This window comes from Notamacropus eugenii, chromosome 6 (assembly GCF_028372415.1).
Source record: "Notamacropus eugenii isolate mMacEug1 chromosome 6, mMacEug1.pri_v2, whole genome shotgun sequence".
In the NCBI taxonomy this organism is placed as follows: Eukaryota; Metazoa; Chordata; class Mammalia; order Diprotodontia; family Macropodidae; genus Notamacropus; species Notamacropus eugenii.
The window spans coordinates 316,943,879-316,961,747 of NC_092877.1; the positions used below are offsets into that span (position 1 = coordinate 316,943,879).

The 17,869-nt window shown below is 47.5% G+C and overlaps 1 protein-coding gene across 1 annotated transcript; it reads left to right on the top strand.

Annotated features, from left to right (window-relative positions):
- Positions 1-4,598: 4,598 nt before the first annotated feature.
- CTDSP1 (CTD small phosphatase 1) lies at positions 4,599-14,416 on the top strand. Its single transcript, XM_072617770.1, has 7 exons — positions 4,599-4,938; positions 8,158-8,306; positions 9,808-9,909; positions 10,154-10,210; positions 11,127-11,219; positions 11,659-11,844; positions 12,102-14,416. The coding sequence occupies exons 1-7, from the start codon at positions 4,872-4,874 to the stop codon at positions 12,228-12,230; spliced, it is 783 nt and encodes a 260-aa protein (XP_072473871.1). The 5' UTR covers positions 4,599-4,871; the 3' UTR covers positions 12,231-14,416.
- The last annotated feature ends 3,453 nt before the right edge of the window (positions 14,417-17,869 follow it).

The following is a 17,869-nucleotide window of genomic DNA, read 5'->3' on the forward strand; positions in this document are numbered from 1 at the left end:
CACCCACGTTCCCAGCCTCAGGGTGATCTTCTACACTTCCCTCTCCCTCCTTCCCACAACCAGCAACAAGTACCCAAGTCAGATTGATTCTAACTCCATGTGACCACCCTAATTGAGACTCTAATCACCTCTGGACCAGACCACTGCAATAGTCTCCCAATAGGCATTTGTCCTGTCTTCACATTCCCCAATACATCCTCGGTATAGGTGCCAGATTAGTCTTAAAACACAGCGTGTGACCATGTCACCGACCCACCCCCACCCCCACCCGAGCTCAAGAACGTTCTCTAGCTCCCTGCTGCCTATAGGATAAAATGCAAACTTTTCAGTGTACTTGTAAATCTGCTTACGGCATCTACCAGGCTTATTTCTTTAGTATTTCTTCCCCTTTTGAATTCCAGGCAAACTGGTCTCCTAATTCTCCTCGTAATGCAGCATTCCATCTTCACTGTTCACAGGCTGTCACCCCACCCCCTGGCCAGAATGCCCTCCCTCCTCCTATCTGTCTCCTGAGTCCTTCACTTTCTGAGCCAGAGCTATTGACGACTCCAGAGAGTTGTTTCTCCTCTCTCCCTTTCTCAAATTAGCTTTATGTATTAGTCTACATGTACATGAAATTTCCTCCCAAAAGAATGCAAATTCCTTTTTCAAGGCAAAGACCCGATTTTATTTTGCCTTCATAGTCCCCAGGCTCTAGCAGAGTGCCTCTTATGTGTCATGGGAGGGACTGAAATGTTTGTTGAAGTTAATTAACTTCAGTTGAGGAATTGGGACAGCAAAAGCTCTTTTTTTCACCAGGGAGATGAACCAAAACAAGGAAACTGAGGTGCAAAGAGATGAAGAACTAGCTGAGAGGGCCAAGAAGCCTGATAATTCATTCCACCTTGTGGCTCCTAAATAAAGATTTGGTCCCTAGGATGCAGCCTGGGGGAATGGGGGAGAGGGGAGAGCTCTTTGGAATTGAGCACTTTTGGACAAATCAATTTGCAGAAGTTGCCAGCATTCTCCTCTCCAGTAATAAAGGTAGTTCAGATTTGTAAAGCCAGTTAAGGCTTGCAAAGTGATTTTACATACATTTTTAATTCAATTCTCACAACAGTTTGGTAAGACAGATGCTACTGTTAGTCTCTCCCCCCATTTTGCAGTGAGGAAACTGAGGTTTAGAAGGGTTGTGACTTGCTTGTAACTAGGGGAGGATTCCAACTCAGTTCTTCCTGATGCCAAGTCCTGCACTCTATGGCCCAGGCCAGGGTGATTCAGGAACCCCCAAATCAAGGATGGCCAACAGCTGACTTTTCTGGAACTTTCCCTCTGTTTCCTTCTTCCCTACTTCTCTCCCTCCCCAAATCCATCCCAGTCCCTGGAGACAGGATAGAACCAGAGCAACTTTTTATCTGTCTAAATCTGAATAAAAATACAAGAATCAAATGACAGCCAAAAAAAAAAAAACCCAACAAAGAGCAACATTCAGCATGTAGGTAGGAGATAAATATCATCAATTACCTTGGAGCATCATTGTCTTCCTTCCACAAGTCTTCTCTCAATTCCCCTTCTTCTCTTTAATCAAACAGGTCCCCAGGGTAACCTCTTACCCGCTGATGGCTGAAGGATACTCTCAATGGCCTTCCCCTTTGTTCAGCTGGAAAATGGGTTGTTACAGGTTGATGTCCCACTTTCTCTTGACTTTTGATCCCCTAGGGGATCCCCTCTCCCTGCACCCCCTTCCACATTTGTAGTGCTTAAGGTTCTGGAGGGAGGGTGGTGTAAAGATCAGAATTAATCTCTAAAGCCAGACAGTCTCTGACACATACCTGACTGTGTGACTGTGGGCAAGTCACTTTTCCTAAGATTATATTTCAGAGAAAGTGCCAAACTGCATTGATGAAAAGGAATTTCTTCATCCAGGAATTCCTCATACAGCACCCAGTCACTTTATCATTCAAGTTCTACAAAGCACCTTCCTCATTCACATCCAGGAATCCTAAGCAAATTCTTTGTGATCCATTTCCTTAATATAAACATATTGTTTTCATTATGTTTTATATATTTATTAATGCAATATTTATATATTTTATATATATTAAATATAACCCATCTCATCAATAGCCATAATTTCCCTGTCTCCCAGACTCATCAGAGCCAGCCATTAGTGTGATTGATTAGGGGAGAAAAGATTTGAATTCTAGAAGGTGAGTCTTTTTGGTTCCAAGCTCAGTGGTCTGTCCACTGCGCCACCTAGCGGCCCATAGTTCTTGCATGGGAGTTAGCTAATTCTGTCTCTTTACTAACCCGTGATTAGGATATCACTGCTACCCAGATCTCATCTTTTCAGAGATGTAGAACCAGAAAGACATTAGAGGTCATCAGGTCCAACTTATACCTGAACAGGAAGCCCCGCTTCAGCAGCCCCAATAAGTGAATGGCTAGTCTCTGCTCAAACCCCCATGAGGATGGGGATCTCTACCTATATCCTCCTCATTTAACAGATACATGTCATATCCTTTGCTTCCTCCTCCAACCCCCACCCCCAGATCAGCCCAAGTACAATCTGTCCACCTGTAAGAGCCCGGTGAACTGAAAAACTCCTATATTTGCAGTAAAAAGATATGGGTTTGAATCCCAACACTACTACCCATCAATTGGACAAATCCCAATGAGGAAGTTGGAGCAGGTGATCCTTAAAGTCCCTTCCAGTTCTGATACTACTCCTTCCCTGTTGGTGTCCCTGAGACTAGGAGGAGGAGAAAGTGAGGTTGGTGACCTCAACAGCCCTCCCTCACTCAAAACAAAGTCAAGTGCAAGTCATGTTATCATTTCTCTGATGTCATGGTCTTCTTCAAAAACCAAGGATGAACACAACAATCCTGTGACCAGGGAGGTAGGCACCCTGCCTCAATAATAGATAAACACGATGGAGAAGAATCGTCTTTGATCTCCCCTACAAAACTCTCCCACCCCTTACCTGAGGACTTCATCCAAGGCAAATGCCCCAGGCAGCCCCTACAGTGAATGCCTCCCAGAGCCCCCCTGCCCTGTTTTACTTTTAGATCAAGAAGAAGCTCTCCAGGGAGCAAGGAACCCCTAAAAATATAATCTGGGGCAGTTAGGTGGTGCTGTGGGTAGAGTGCAGGAAGACCTGAGTTCAAATGTAGCCTCAGACACTTAGCTGTGTGACCCTGGGCAAGTCACTTCACCTTGTTTGCCTCAGTTTACTCATCTGTAAAAATAGGCTGGAGAAGGAAACGGCAAGCCACTCCAGTACCTTTGCCAAGAAAACCCCAGATGGGGGTCAGGAAGAGTCCGATACTATTTGAAAAAACTGAACAAAAACAACAATAGACGGAGATTGTTCCTATTAGAGACAATTCGAGATCTAGAACGCAGGAGAAAAACTAGGAGTGAATACCTAGGGGGAAGCTAGGTGGCGCCATAGTGCACAGAGAGCCTGGCCTGAAGTAAGAAGACTCATTTTCCTGAGTTCAAATTCGGCCTCAGACACTTACTAGCTGTGTGACTCTGGGCAAGTCACTTAACCATGTTTGCCTCGGTTTCCCCATCTGTAAAATGAGCTGGAGAAGGAAATGCAAGCCACTTCAGAATCTTTGCAATGGAATCACAAGGAATCAGAAACAACTGAACCAGAAGATATAATCCATAAGATACAAGGCATAGATTCACCTAAGGCAAACAGCTCTGAGACGCAGACTTTCAAATTCTGAACTGGTGACACTGGTGGAAAGCATTGTAAAGTGCCATTAAAGGTGAGTTATTATTAACTTATTGTTATCATTGATTATTATTATATGAACAGATGTTCATTACTAATTAACAGCAGCTTGAATATTTCTTGGGAGTTAGGGAGGCCCTAAGGGCTCCATGCTGGTAGTATCAATACTGTCCTAACTTGTGTATTATATTACAGTATTTAATACATCATAATATAAAGTAATTACTATATTATATTATAGTATTTACATTTTATTCATTCTACTTCTTTTATTCTTTTTTAAACTTTAAAAAATATTGAGTTCCGAATTCTCTCCCTCGCTCCAGCCCCTCTCCCACCCATTGAGGAAGCAAGCAGTAAGATACCTACTCTTGTATTACATGTTAAACCAATGTACTGAATAGTATGGCTTGAGTGGCTAGTATGTCTCCGCCTCAGTCTTCCTGCCAGGAAGCTGGAAAATATTTCTAGCCCAAATTGGGTTCAATAGGCTTGAGGCATTCCTGAAACCTACTGGGACGGAGAAAACCTAGGTTCTAATCTCAATGGTTAAATTTTGCTTTAACTGTGTGCCCTTGGGCCAATCTAGGTCTCAGTTTCCTTATCAGGAAAATGGGAATAACCACACCTGCCCAGGGCTGGGGAGGAGTTTGGGTAGGGAGGAATGCTTCGTAGGAGAAAAGAAAGCCTTACTTAATAGTAAGACTATCTTCAGTACTGTGGGTCCAGCCCCGAGATGCTTGAATTTGATTTTGCTGAAGCACAAGTAACGATTAAATTCCTCCTCTAAACTCCGTCAGGCCTGGAACCACCTACCCAAAAGAGGGAGGAAGCGTGAATCTGGAGTCCTGGTTACTCGGAAGTCATCGCCCTTTTAAGGGGGAACCTTGAAACGGCGCCCGGGTTCCATGTTTGTATCCGCCTCGCGGGGAGGAAACTCCATGTTGTAACAAAGTTTCCTCCGCGCCCCCTCCCTCCCCCCATTTTTTTCTCCCTCCCCCCTCGAGCCTCCCCCCTCCTCCTTATTTCCTGGGGATCCCTTCCTCCCTCCCTCTCCCCTCCCCCCCCGCGCCCCCATTCCGGCCCGAGCTGGGGGGGGGGCCGGGCGCCGGGGGCAGAGTCCGGCCCAATCCCGCCTGGCCCCATGGACAGCTCGGCCGTCATCACTCAGATTAGCAAGGAAGAGGCGCGGAGCCCGCTGCGGGGAAAAGGTAGACGGACCGGCGGGGCTGGGGGAGGGGAGGGGAAGGGGTGCAAGGTTGGAGGACGGAAGGGTGCAGGGCTGGAGGAGGGGAGCAAGGAGGGGGGTGCCCTGGCCGGCCGGATGCCAAAGGGCCGCTCACTCGCCGTCGCTCCCCGTCCCATCTCTCCTGGACGATCTCAAAGCACCCTATAATGCTTGGAGAGGGGAGTTTGAACTGCCAGCTCCCGGGACGTGGGGCGGGGTTTCACTTCTTTGGCGCTCTTGCTGAGCCACAGTGGGGAAACTGAGGCTGGCAAGTGGAGGGTGGCAGGGGAGGCTGAGGCTAGGAGGTCTTCTTCCGTGTCACCCCACCCCCATCCCGGGAGTCTGGGAACTGAACCCTGCTAGGGGGGTCCCCTGGGAAGTAATTGGCTGCGCCGGGGGATTGCATATTTGGGGGTGAGAAGGGGGCGAATCCAGGCCACCCAGACTCCACCCCCTTCCGAGCCGGGTGTCAGGTTGGGGTGGTGACGAAGAGGGGGTGTATGCTGTGGCTTGAAGAGTGAGGAGGGGACGGCACTTTGCTAACAATCTAAGAATGGGTCGGGGTGGAGTGGGGAGGAGGGGGTGCTCCTCCCTGTTCCTTCCCCTCACTTCTGGACTCGAGCATTGATTCCAAGCACAGACACCCACCTTAGCTTGGAGCAGATTTCATAGCACCCTAGCAAGGGGGGATGAGGAGAGGGGGAGGGATCAGGCAGTTAGGAACCTAGGCATGTGTATGCACATTTTGGGGGGGATACCCCATCTGAGCATACGCGGCACACACCAGAGGGACGTCACTTGTTTTCAAAGCCTGACCCCCCCAGCTTTCTATCACTCCCCAGCAGGCTTGCTTTGAGCACCCTTCTAGGCGCACATAGCATCCAAGGGGGAGCTCCATACAGAGGCTTGGTATCCCAACTGGACTGAAATTGGCGTGATCGAGAGTGCTCCCGTGATTAACCTAACTTCCTTATTATCCAACTGCAGGGGCCCCCGAAGTTCGGTGAGCTAGCGGGGCAGGAGGTTAAAGCTGCCTCCGGCCTCGGGGAGGGGAGCGTGAGGGGACAGGGACTGGGACGTGTCAGTCCAGATGGTGTGGGACGAAGCACAGGCTCACCAGTGTGTCTGGCTGCTCTCCTGACTCCCCCCAGTGCCAGCTGGCGCCGTGGACGTTGAACCCTAATTTCCAGAGGGAGGAGCTACAAGACAGGAAGGGAGTTGGTGGGAGGTATTAGCTAGGGTACTGTCAGCAGACTGCAGGGGCCCCTCGATCTAAGGGTCCGTGCCCAAGGCCCGAGCGAAGTATGTATGTGTGTGTTGTATGTGCACACACATGTGTGACTGTGTGTGCGTGCACTCGTGTGTCTGTGTGTGTGTGTGTTCTCTGTTAGTGTCTGAGATTTCCAGCTGGACGTTTCTGTGTCCTAAAAGAGAAAGAGCCTGTCCTAGGATAGGAAAAAAAAACACAGATCTCAGTTCAGATTCTCCCTTTGCTGTTTACCAACTTTTTGATCCTTGGGCAAATCTCTCTCTGAACCTGTTTCTTCATCTGTAAGAGGTGGTTGACCTAACGTGCAGAGCTACAGCTTTTTGTACCTGGCAACTTTATTAATTGGTTTTGGGTTCTGCTTACTTGTGAAAAACCAAGACTTGGTTTTTTCTCCTTCGGTATTTAATTTAAAGGGGAGGTGGGGTTGTAGAGGAGTTTAGCAATAGTGATGCCAAAAAAGCAGAGGACCATAGTAGCATTTTTTTAATGCTATGAGAACAGGATGTTCAAAGGGGAGCAGAGTACAATTTTGAAAGTAATGTGTAGAATGTGTTACATATTTTTTAAAAAAGCAGTGAAATGGAGATTCACAGTTTCAAATAGAATCTTTTTGTTTTCTGCCCTTTTCTAATATTTAAGAATAATTTTTTAATAAGGTATTCGGATTTTGATTTGAGGGCCTCAGGGTCCCTTCTGACTTCAAATCTTTTGATCTTGTGGCATAATGGTACTTCTCTGGGGTCAGCCAGTTTTAGAGTCATAAACCCCTGTGTCTGGCATCTTGATTTAAATTTAAATTTGTTTTTGTTTTTGTTTTCCTCACAAACTCAAGTCACCAACAAACATAGACATTTCAGTATAGACTAATGAAAGGGGAAGGTGTATAAATTGTGTACCTTGTATGTTCATTTTTTAAAAATGCATGTTAAACTTAAGAAGGTAGTAATAAAATTGCCCTGTGTTCCCTTCTGAACTTTTTTGCTTTGAATGTTTTACCGAGTCTTTTCTTTCTTTTAGCACTTCTGTCACATACACTAAGCTACCCACCCCACCCCCACCCCAAGCCCTCCCTTTAAATAAATCTAGTCGGTCAAAAAAAAAGTGCCCATTGGTGGTATCTGACAGATGTGTCACTCTGCACATCTGCTCCTCTCTAAGAAGTGGCCGACATGCCTCGCCATTTCTCCCTCAAAGTTCTGATGTCTTCTAACGTTGTTTTGCTTTATGGTACCCGGGTCGCCTTGTCAGTTATTCTGATGCTGTGCATTGGTTCACAGTAAGCTGAATTCTCCATTGGCATCATTTTTGAAGTCTTGGCCTACTTGCTGACCTGAACAGATTTCCTTTGACTCCCCTTAGGGGGGATGCCACGGTTTGAGAGTGAGGGATGCAGCCCCACAAATGGGAAGCAGCCAAGTTTGACTAAGGAAATGCTTGGCTGACATTTGTCCCCTCTGGTTTGGTGGCTGTGTGTATGTCTCATCCCCACCTTGGCAGCCAGGGAATGGAGTAGGCTTCAGTAGAGAGGAGACAGCTGGAAGCTTGGAATCCTTGGGGATGCCCCAAGGTTAGCTGACTTGTGCCTCAGGCCCAAGTGTGGATCTTTGGCAGGTCTTAGATTCATAGGAGCATAGATCTGGAGTTGACAGAGACCTCAGAGGTCATTGAGCCCATATTACATGTGCGAAGAAAAGTTAAATGAGTTGTCCACATTAATAGTAAGAGGGATGGAACCAGGATTTGAATTGAGCCCTTCTGACTCATTCCACTGTGTCAGGCTGCTTTTCTCATTCTTCCTGGTTTGACTGCAGGTTCTCCCTCAGCATCCTGGCATTTTTTACGTTCAGATCTTGACCAGGGCTGGGGTTGAGTGTGGATCTTGGACTTCCAATTACTGGGACTAGCCTGATGAATCATCTTTGGACTCCACAGGTGATCAGCCATCATCACCTTCAAAGAAACCCCGGAGTCGAGGAATTTTCCATTCTCTGTTTTGCTGCTTGTGTCATGATGAGTCTGAGCCTGTGCCCATTAACAATAATGCCCCCCTGCTGGTCGAGGAAAATGGGACTGTTCCCAAGGTCAGTAAACTGTCAGGGTCCCCCTCAAGGAGAAGTATGATTATCATTGTCTCTATCACCCTTTGCACATTATTAATGAACAAATCACTCACATTTAGGTAACCTAGTAAGGTTCCCAGCATGCTTTTTTTCTATTTTTTTTTGAGGTAATTTGGGGATAAGGGTCACACAGCTAGTATCTGAGACTAGATTTGAACTCAGGTCCTTCTGACTCCAGAGCAAGTGCTCTATCCACTGGGCCACCTAGATGTGCCCCAGCAGGCTTTCTTTATAACAATCTGAGGAGAGTAGGGCATGGAGGTGCTACTATCCCCTTTTACAGATGAGGAAACTGAGGCCCAGAGAGATCAGATGTCTTGCCCAGAGTAACACAGCTAGGAAGCATTAGAAGTGCCATTTTAACCTGGGCCTCCTGACCATGTGAGCCCCTGAGTTAATCATTAGAGTAATAACTTCTGGAACCTGTATACTGCTCTCATCTTTTCAAATTGTTTTCATAGAATTCAGTTGAACTCCATAAACATTAAGTGCCAAGCCCTAACTTTAAGATGGTAGGAGCGAATGGTGGCTAGGTATTCCACCTCACATACTTAATAGATGCATTTAATTGGGTGAGTCGTTTAGCACTTAACAGAACCTTGTTTCATCATTTGCAAAATGGGAAAATAATATTCATTCCTACCTCACAGGAATGGTTCAAAGGGTCAAGGATAGGGGCTGGAGCTCTAATCTCCTTGGCACAGAGAACTTCCAAATGAGGAAAGCCCTTCTAGCAGTATGTGATGGCCCTTTCTCTTCTATGTATAGTCTTATAGAGTTTCCTAAGCACTGGGAGGTTAAGTCAGTCATTGGGTGACTGAGGGGGACATTTGGGTCCAGGCCTTCTGTACTCTTGAAAGGTCAGTTTTCTGTCCATTGTGCCAAAATCACCTCATTGTAAGCATCAAATAAGTAACAAATGGCATATCTAAAGCCTTCGAGTACTTTAGAAATATTGGGTGTTTTTCAAGGCTTGGAGGATACAGGCGTTTTCTCATTTCATCCTCCCAGAAACTCTGAAAGACAAGATAGGACTGATAAATGTGCATTTTACAGATGAGGAAACTGAGGACAGGTGAAATCCTTTACTTCCAGCTCTTAGGGAGTGAGTATCAGAGCCAAGACCAGAATCCTGGGCTGCTGATCCCCACCATTGTGTCCTCCTGAGGAGGGGGCTGCTGAGGTAGTGTTCCTTAGGAAGTGGGATTGAGGGGCAGTTAGGTAAACTCAGTGGATAGTACACCAGCCTTGAAGGACCTGACTTCAAATCTGGCCTCAGATACTTACTAGGTGTGTGACCCTAGGCAAGTGCCTTAACTCCCATTGCTTCCAAAAAACAAACAACAAAAACGTTAAGTCAGGATTGAGGCCTAGAGGAAGAGACATTTGGGGACATTGAGTTGTCCTGTTGCCTTTTGGGGGCCTTCCATCCTATTCCCTGTCCCCCTTTGTTCTTCCACAGGCACCAGCTAAATATCTGCTTCCTGAGGCCAAAGCCCAGGACTTGGGCAAAATATGTGTGGTTATCGACCTGGATGAGACCTTGGTGCACAGTTCATTTAAGGTTGGATTCTGACCTTGGGACCCTCCCAACCCCAGCATGATCCTTCCCACCACCCTCTAAGGTCCTGGGGCTGGTGCTCCTCATTCCTCCCCTGCCTGCTGGCCTGGCTCTCCTCCCTCCCTTTCCTTCCCCCGGTCTCTGAGGGAGGGACTGGAAAGGTGCTTTGGCCCCACTGTCAGAGCTCAGTCAGGTCAGAGCTCAGTCACTCGGTCAATCGGCTACAGCCTTTTTGCATCTCCCACAGCCCGTGAACAACGCAGATTTCATCATCCCTGTGGAGATTGATGGAGTGGTTCACCAGGTGAGTGGATGAGGGAGGGCCAAGAGCAAGATGTGGAGGGGTGGGGGATGAGCAGAAGGTAGGGAAGATCCAACCTCACTCAAGTTGTCTTTGACTTTTGGAGGCTGCCAGACTCTAGGATCTCTCTACTTTCCCCATACACTTCGAATCTTAGAGCTGGGAGAATGTTATATAGCCTTAGGGTTGGGGTGGGGTGGGGGGAATCCTTAACTGGGGGGTCCATAAACTTTTTTGCTGTTTTGATAATTCTACTAAACAGTATAACTTATGTCCTTTATAATCCTGTGAGTTTTGTTTTATGCGTTTAAAAACATTCTGAGAAAAGATCTGTAAACTTCATCATACACAGTAAAGGGTGGAAGGATCCAGTCCAATGATTTCATTTTACAGATTGTGAAATTGAGCCTCAGAATGGGGAAGGAAGTGACTTGGTCCAAGGTCAAACAGCTAATTAGCTAGCTTCTTATTTTGGCTCCACTGAGAAAGTCTGGGACCTTTTGTTTTTTCCTCTTCTTCCAAATCCCTCTGCCTTACTCCGACCTCTCACCCCACCCTGTGGCCAGGACCCGTTTCAAGTAATCCAGGATAGGCTGTTTTCTCTTCAGCCTGTTCTCCATTACTTGGTTCGGGGGCTGGTACCCAGCATCACTTGGGGTGAGGAGGATCCTAGGGTACCCTATCCTGTCTCCCTGCTGTACCAGTAGGCCTTTCCCCTAGCAATCTGAATGTGATCCAAGGCCCACTCCTTCTTATTAGATAGGTAGGGTCAGGGAATTAGTTATGGTGGTATTGGTGGGCATGGGAAATGGGAGAACCCAGTCCCTAGGCCTTCGGATCTGCTAGTGTTTCTGGGCTTCTCCACCTTCCCTTCCCGTGGGAAGTTGACTGGCAAGTCCCTCACTGCCCCTGCCCCCAGGTCTATGTGCTGAAGCGGCCCCACGTGGACGAGTTCCTGCAGCGGATGGGGCAACTGTTTGAGTGTGTGCTTTTCACAGCCAGCCTGGCCAAGGTGAGCCCCACTCCCCCTTCCATCGCTGCTGTAGGGCAGCTCCCCCATTCCTTCCCTCCTCCTCCATTTCTTATGAGGTGGGTGGGTATGTGAGTCAGGCCTTCCCTCCTGAGTCTCCTTTGCTAGGATCTCCATCTCTCTGCACCACTTATTGGGCCAGTTTCCTAGGGAGGTCCTGACTTTCCCTTGAAGTCCTCCTCCTATAATCACAATAATAGTAACAATGTAACAGTAGCATTTACATAGTATTGCTAAGTTTGCAAAGTACATTCCATGCTATCCCCTAACAACCCTGTGAGGCGGAATGTTGATTTCACATTATTTGGGATTATTTGATTTGCCCTTAGCTAGTTAGTAGCTGTGGCTGGATTCCAATCTACACCAAATCCAGCACGCTACGCATCATGCCATCCATTTCTGCCCCTCTTCTCCTTCACAGTATGCAGACCCTGTTGCTGACCTGTTGGACAAGTGGGGGTCTTTTCGGGCCCGGCTCTTTCGGGAGTCCTGCGTCTTCCACCGAGGGAACTATGTCAAAGACCTGAGCCGTCTGGGCCGGGACCTTCGGAGGGTGCTCATCTTGGACAATTCTCCAGCCTCCTATGTCTTCCACCCAGACAATGCTGTGAGTATAAGGGATAGCTAGGAAGGTGAGGGAAGAGACAGACTCCTGGAGTTTAGGACTGAGCAGAGGAGTGGGTCAAAGGTGGGACAGAGGATTTGAAGATTAGCAGGGCTGATGAAGAGAGGCCAATGGATCTCCCTACTCTGGATGAATCCCTCCAGGCACCATCTTAAGATAGGGTGAGTGGGACTGGGACAATGGAATGGGAACCCTATGTAGCTTTCACCTTCCTCCATGGTCCCCATACTTTTTCTTAGGTCCCAGTGGCCTCGTGGTTCGACAACATGGGTGACACAGAGCTACAGGACCTCCTTCCTTTCTTTGAACGGCTCAGCCGTGTTGATGACGTCTATTCGGTGCTCAAGCAACATAGGACTGAGAGCTAGTGGGGGGTGGGGCTGGTGCCACTTCTGGGCTCCTGGCTCCTAGGCCCCCTGCTTGCCTCACAGAGCTAGGTCTGGCCAGGCACTGGCCACCCCTAAGTCCCCACCTCAGCATCATGGAAGCTGATTCCCCCTCTTCACACTTGAACTTCCTGTCACCCTCCTTTTTTTTTTAAAAAGAAACAAATCAATTTTTAAATTCAGTGCCATGGGGAAGGACTCTCTCCCCTTATCACTGCCACCAGCCAGCTCAGCCCACCTCACCAGATTCAGAATGGGAAGAGTGGATGAGGGCGACCAGAAAGACAAAGGAACCGAAGATGACCTCAGGCTTCGGGCTTCACCTCCTCTGTCCTACTCCCTCCACATCTGACTGGCTCCTTTAGTACCAAGCATCAGTGCCTTAGAGACTCTCCTGCCCCAGAAATGGGACTTCGGAGGGGGGTTAAGGTTGGAAGTGGGGACTCCAGACTCCTCGGTTTTCTTTCCTCTCTTCCAGTGTTGCTGAGTTTCTCTGCTGCCAAATGTTGGGACCTTTCATGGAGAGTTGGGGAAGGGGAGTAGAAGGGAACAGTTCTTGTGTTTCAGCTTTCTGTGACTCAGTGCCTCAGCCCCCTGAACTGCCACTCCCACCCCAACCCTAGCCTGCCTTTCTCTGTTGGCGAGGTTGGTTGCAAAGTGCCTTGTTCAGAGAGAGCCCTTTCTCCCCAGAGGTTAGGGGTGGTAAGGAAAAATATAGGATATGTTCCCAAAGCAGGTTTCTCCCTAAAAACAATCCAGTTCAGAAGGATGGGAGGGGAGGTTCTATTCTATGTCCCTCTGGGGCAGCTTCCACACTTTCTCTCTGAAATGGATTCTTTCAATTAGTGCCTCTTAAAAGGGGGAGGATGACTATTACAGAAGGGTAAACTGAGGCATGTCAAAGAAGGGCCTACTGCCCTAGACCTGAAAAGGACCCACAAATACTGCCTTTGACCCCTAGGGTCTGCAGGGTGTGGGCTGGGGCAGGGGCAAATATAGGAATCCCCTCAGTGATGGAACATTCTCAGGCCTGGGAGGCTCATACTCCCCTACCTCTTCCTCCCTTCCCTCCTTCCCCTCCCCACCCCTCCTTTTCTTCACATCTGCCTTAACCTTTGATGTCCCAGGCCAAATGAAACAGCCATTTGGGTATGACTAACCCTTTCAGTCCCTAGGTGGGGTCTGGGAGAGGGGAGGGAGAAGGGGCTGAGGACCAGGGCTCCCAGCCCTCACTGTGCCATATATGTATATGTGTATATAGATTTTTAGAGGAAAAGGGCAGGGAGGATGAAAGGGTGGGAAGTCACTCTTTATCCCTCTTTAAGGCCTTGGACCTGAGGGGTAAAGGAGGGTGGGATGGGAAAGAATTTTTACATTTTTTAAATTGCTTATTTTCTGAATGGAGCAAGTGAAACTTGGGGATGCCAGTCCCTCACCCCCTGCTCCACTGCTGCTCCAGCCCCACCAGTCCTGGAACTAAGTCTGGTGCACCCTTAGTTTCCCCATATTTCCTGGTGGCTAATTTGGCTAAAAGGTTTGGTTGCAGCCCCCAAGTGGGGTGGAGTTGAGAGCCTCTGGGATATCCTGTCTTTCCAGGCATCCCTATGGGGTTGGGAGGTAGAGGGAACAGTTCATCCTTCAACTCACTGCAACTCAATGCCTACTTCTATTTGTGCACTCTCCATATGCCCCTTGCTTTGGGTCTAGCTTAAGGTGACTACATGGGAATCCCCCTTTGTGCCCAAGGATGATCTTTCTCTCTCCCAGCTGACTCCTGGTCCCAGGGCTATTAGGATGTCAGGAGTTTTGGTGGCCAGACCAAACTTTTTTTCTAGTGCCAACCTAAGCCATACAGCCCTTCTCCCTAACTCTATGCTTGCTTATTGGGGTAACTCCCAGGAAATCCAGAACCTGTGCCCCCTCTCTCCCACCCTGATTTCCTTGGTTCTAAGACAGACCCAAAAGCCTCTTCCAGTGCTAAGGGGGAGTCAGAGTGGCAATACATATCAGAGTGTTTTCTTATTCCTCTTAAAGAAGGAGCTAGAGCAGTGGGCAGGGAAGACTGGGCAGGGTTGGTGTAGGATATAGCTCCATATAAGTGCCTTTTGCGGGACCCTGGTATGATGGGAGTTCTTTGAACGATAAAGAGAAAACCAGATCCCTCCCAATCAGTTTCTGTGTGTGCTTTTTGGGGGGATGAGGGGGAGAGAGAGAGAGTGGACTGTGGGTTAGGTCCTGGCTGTGTCTGGAAGCTTGTGAATAATCCTATGTATTTCTTGGTGTGTGTGGGTGCAGATTGACCTCTGAAGATGCACTCACTTCAACATCAGTCATTTTCCCCACCCCCAAAGGAAACTGGGCTCCTATAACCTGGGAAAGAATTAGGGATGCGGTAGAACATTGAAGTGAACTGAATCCATTGAAATTTAATAGTGGTCTATGAAAAGTCTTAAACTTGGGATCAAATAATCAGTTTCCTAAGTGTCAGATGGGCAAGACATGGTTAGAAAGCAGCTTGTCTAAAGAAAATCTGGGGTTTCCAGTGAACTACAAGCTTAATAGGTTGACAGTGTTCTATATCAATGAATAAAAACTAATACAGTCTTGACCTGCACTAAGAAAGGCATAATTTTCAAGGGACAACAGGCAACACTTGTATAGCATTTTGTCACCCTTAAAGTGCATATTAGTGCTAGCTGTTGTTCTCATCCCCACCACTTCCTTACTCTCAGGGTCAGACCAGATCTGGGGCACTGAGTGGGGCCATAGGGCTGGGGAAACTGGGGGTGTTTAGCATGGAGAAGGTTCTGAAGGGGGGAGGGGGGGACCCATGATAATTGTCCTCAGGTATTTTAATGGTGTACTGAGGGTTTAAATCTGGTTCAATTTGTCTTCAGATCTATTGAGGGACAATGAGCGGAATGGTAAAGGGCCCGTTTGATGTAGAAAAAAAAAAAAAAGGCTGTGCTGCCTAGGGATGTATTCCAGAGGTTTACAAGCAAAGACTGGGTGACACTCATCCTATGGTAAGGGGGATTCTGCCTAGGCTGGGTTAGCTGACTGCTGAGGCTCTTGCCAGCTCTAAAATTCAGATTACGATGTGTGTGCTTGGGACCTCTGGGAATCCGATTGGCCTCCAGGGTCCCCTGCTTTTCCTCTTACTGACTTCCAGTGGGATCAGCAGAGGCCCCTCCATTACTGCTTGAAGCTGAGAGATAGAGCCTGCCATAGGGCGAGCACCTGCTTGTAGAAACCCTCATAATTTGGAGGACACTGAAGAGAGGGGCCATGAGCCCTCTCTTCCAGCTTCTGCAGGGCTGTCATGTATTATAATTGAGCAGAGCTGGACCCATGGGTGAGCTCAATATAAGGAAGAACTTTTTATGTAAGTATTTTAATCCTGTCTTTGTTAATATCTTTTTTTTTTTTTGCTTCATCTACATAGATCACCCCACCCCTACCTCATCCACTGAGCCATTCCTTGCAACAAAGATTTAGAAGGAAAAGGCATAAAAAACAATTGGCAAAAACAGCATCTGCATGCCAGTCTCCTATTCTTAGTCACCCACATCTGCAAGTAGCCAGAAGGTGCATTTTCTCAAATGCTAAGGAGAAGCTTGTTAGTTGTGGGACTATCCCAATGGGACAAGCAGTCTTAGAGTACTGAGGAAGTGAGTCATAGAATTTAGAGCTTGAAGAAGCCTTAGCTATTATCAAGTCCAGGGGTAGGGAGTCTATGGCCTTGAGGCCGCGTGTGGCCATCTAGGTTCTCAAGTGTGCCTCTGAGTCCAAATTTTACCAGAATAAATTATTTAAAGGCCCTTAATAAAAAGGATTTGTTCTGTGAAGTTTGGACTCAGTTGAAGGGCCACTTGAGGACCTAGAGGACCACATATGGCCTCAAGGCCATGGGTTCCCCACTCCTGATCTAGTCCTGTGGGGTTACAGAGAACCCTGTTTTGGAATCTGGATCATGGTCACTTGCTACCTCTCTGACCTTAGGCAAGTCTGAAGGCCCAGAGACACTAAATGATTTGCCAAGGGGGCGACAATGACAAGCACAACCAACCACTACCCTCAGGGAACTCAACAATCTAATGAGGGAGGATACATATAAAACATCTATGAGCATATACCATATGTTCAGGATAAGTGGGAGGTAATCTCAGAGAAGAATCATAACACCCTGCTTGGGGCTTTCCTTGAGGTTTTAAGAAGGGCACCCCCATTCCCATCAGAACTGTACCATCTGAATAATCCACTGTCATAGAGAAGGTCCATGTTTGTCCCTCCACATGGTAACTCAGTCTACTTGCTTCTCCTCAATCCAGGATCCTTGTATCCTTCAGGCATTCCCAGATAATTCCTCTCTCCTCTCTATAATGTTGAGTTCCAGAACTGTCAACACTTCTCCTCATGCCTAAAAGTTCAGGGACTCAGCACTCTACTGTTACCACCTTTCGGGCCATGTGGTTTTCTTTTCTTATGGGGCCATATGGTTCCCTTGTGCCTAGCTTCCATGTCTGAGAGTGAGAGGTAGTCTCATCTGAACTTGAAGAATGGGTGGTTACAGGGATGGGTCTTTGCTGATGTGTAAGATTTAACCTCATCCCCCCCACCTCAGGAAGCAAAATTATTTTTTTGGCAGTGACCCTCTCTATGGGATGTGAGAGCACAGGATCCACTCAAGGCAATTAAATGAGGATTTTCTGACCCTTAGAGTAAACCTTCTGACAGAAGTCATGCCCTTAGTAAGCAGGCAATGGAGGTTAAAAATAGATTTAAGCCTGCGAGCACTAGTTAGCTGGGACTCTACGGTGTTTCAAAGAGTTAAAGAATCTCCTTTTGGGAAGGAGACATTCATTTTAGCCAAGGCTCTGAGAAGAGACTCCCTAAGGGAGGAAAAACTGCTGAAGGTTTTTTCTCCCTCATCCAACAAATGGGTGTATAAAAGTGTTGACTTCTCCAAAAGAGTTAAAGGTATATGTTTGTAGAGTCTACTCTTCTTAAGGGGAAAGGAAGCATCTCAGCTGAAGCAAGAGTTTGGAAACAGAAGAACTCTATGACTCAATGCCCAGTGAATCAGTGCATGGCAGTGGCCAGCATTCACCAGGGGACCAGCTGAGCATTGTCAATCATTGATCACTGGAGGGTATTAGGGAGAAAAACCTATAGAGACGACATGCTGAACAGAGACCTTCAGAGAACAGTACAGTGTCATCACCAGAAGACATGGGCATCCCTGAAGCATTGGAAGCCCATGTATGTGACTCTCCCTCTGAATATTTCTCCTGTGTCTCTACTCTTCTGACTGATGGAATGTGAATTTGTGTAAGAGTGCGTCTTCAAATTTATGGGACAAATGGATGATTGCTACTTTCTTATTGAACTATGTCAATAAGTATCTGTTTTGAGTTGTGTCTGGCTAACTAGCAAGCATATCTGTTAGGGTGAGGAGGGCCTTGGGAGCTATGGTTTTAAGTGGATCAAGACCCACAGAATGCCTTGAACCTGAGACAGTCTTGTTGAAGGATCCCATCAGCTAGTTGGGGGGACGCCCCTAGAAGCTACATTTGTTAAGTTGCCCAGGCTTGCTCCTATACAGAGGAAACAGGAGAGGC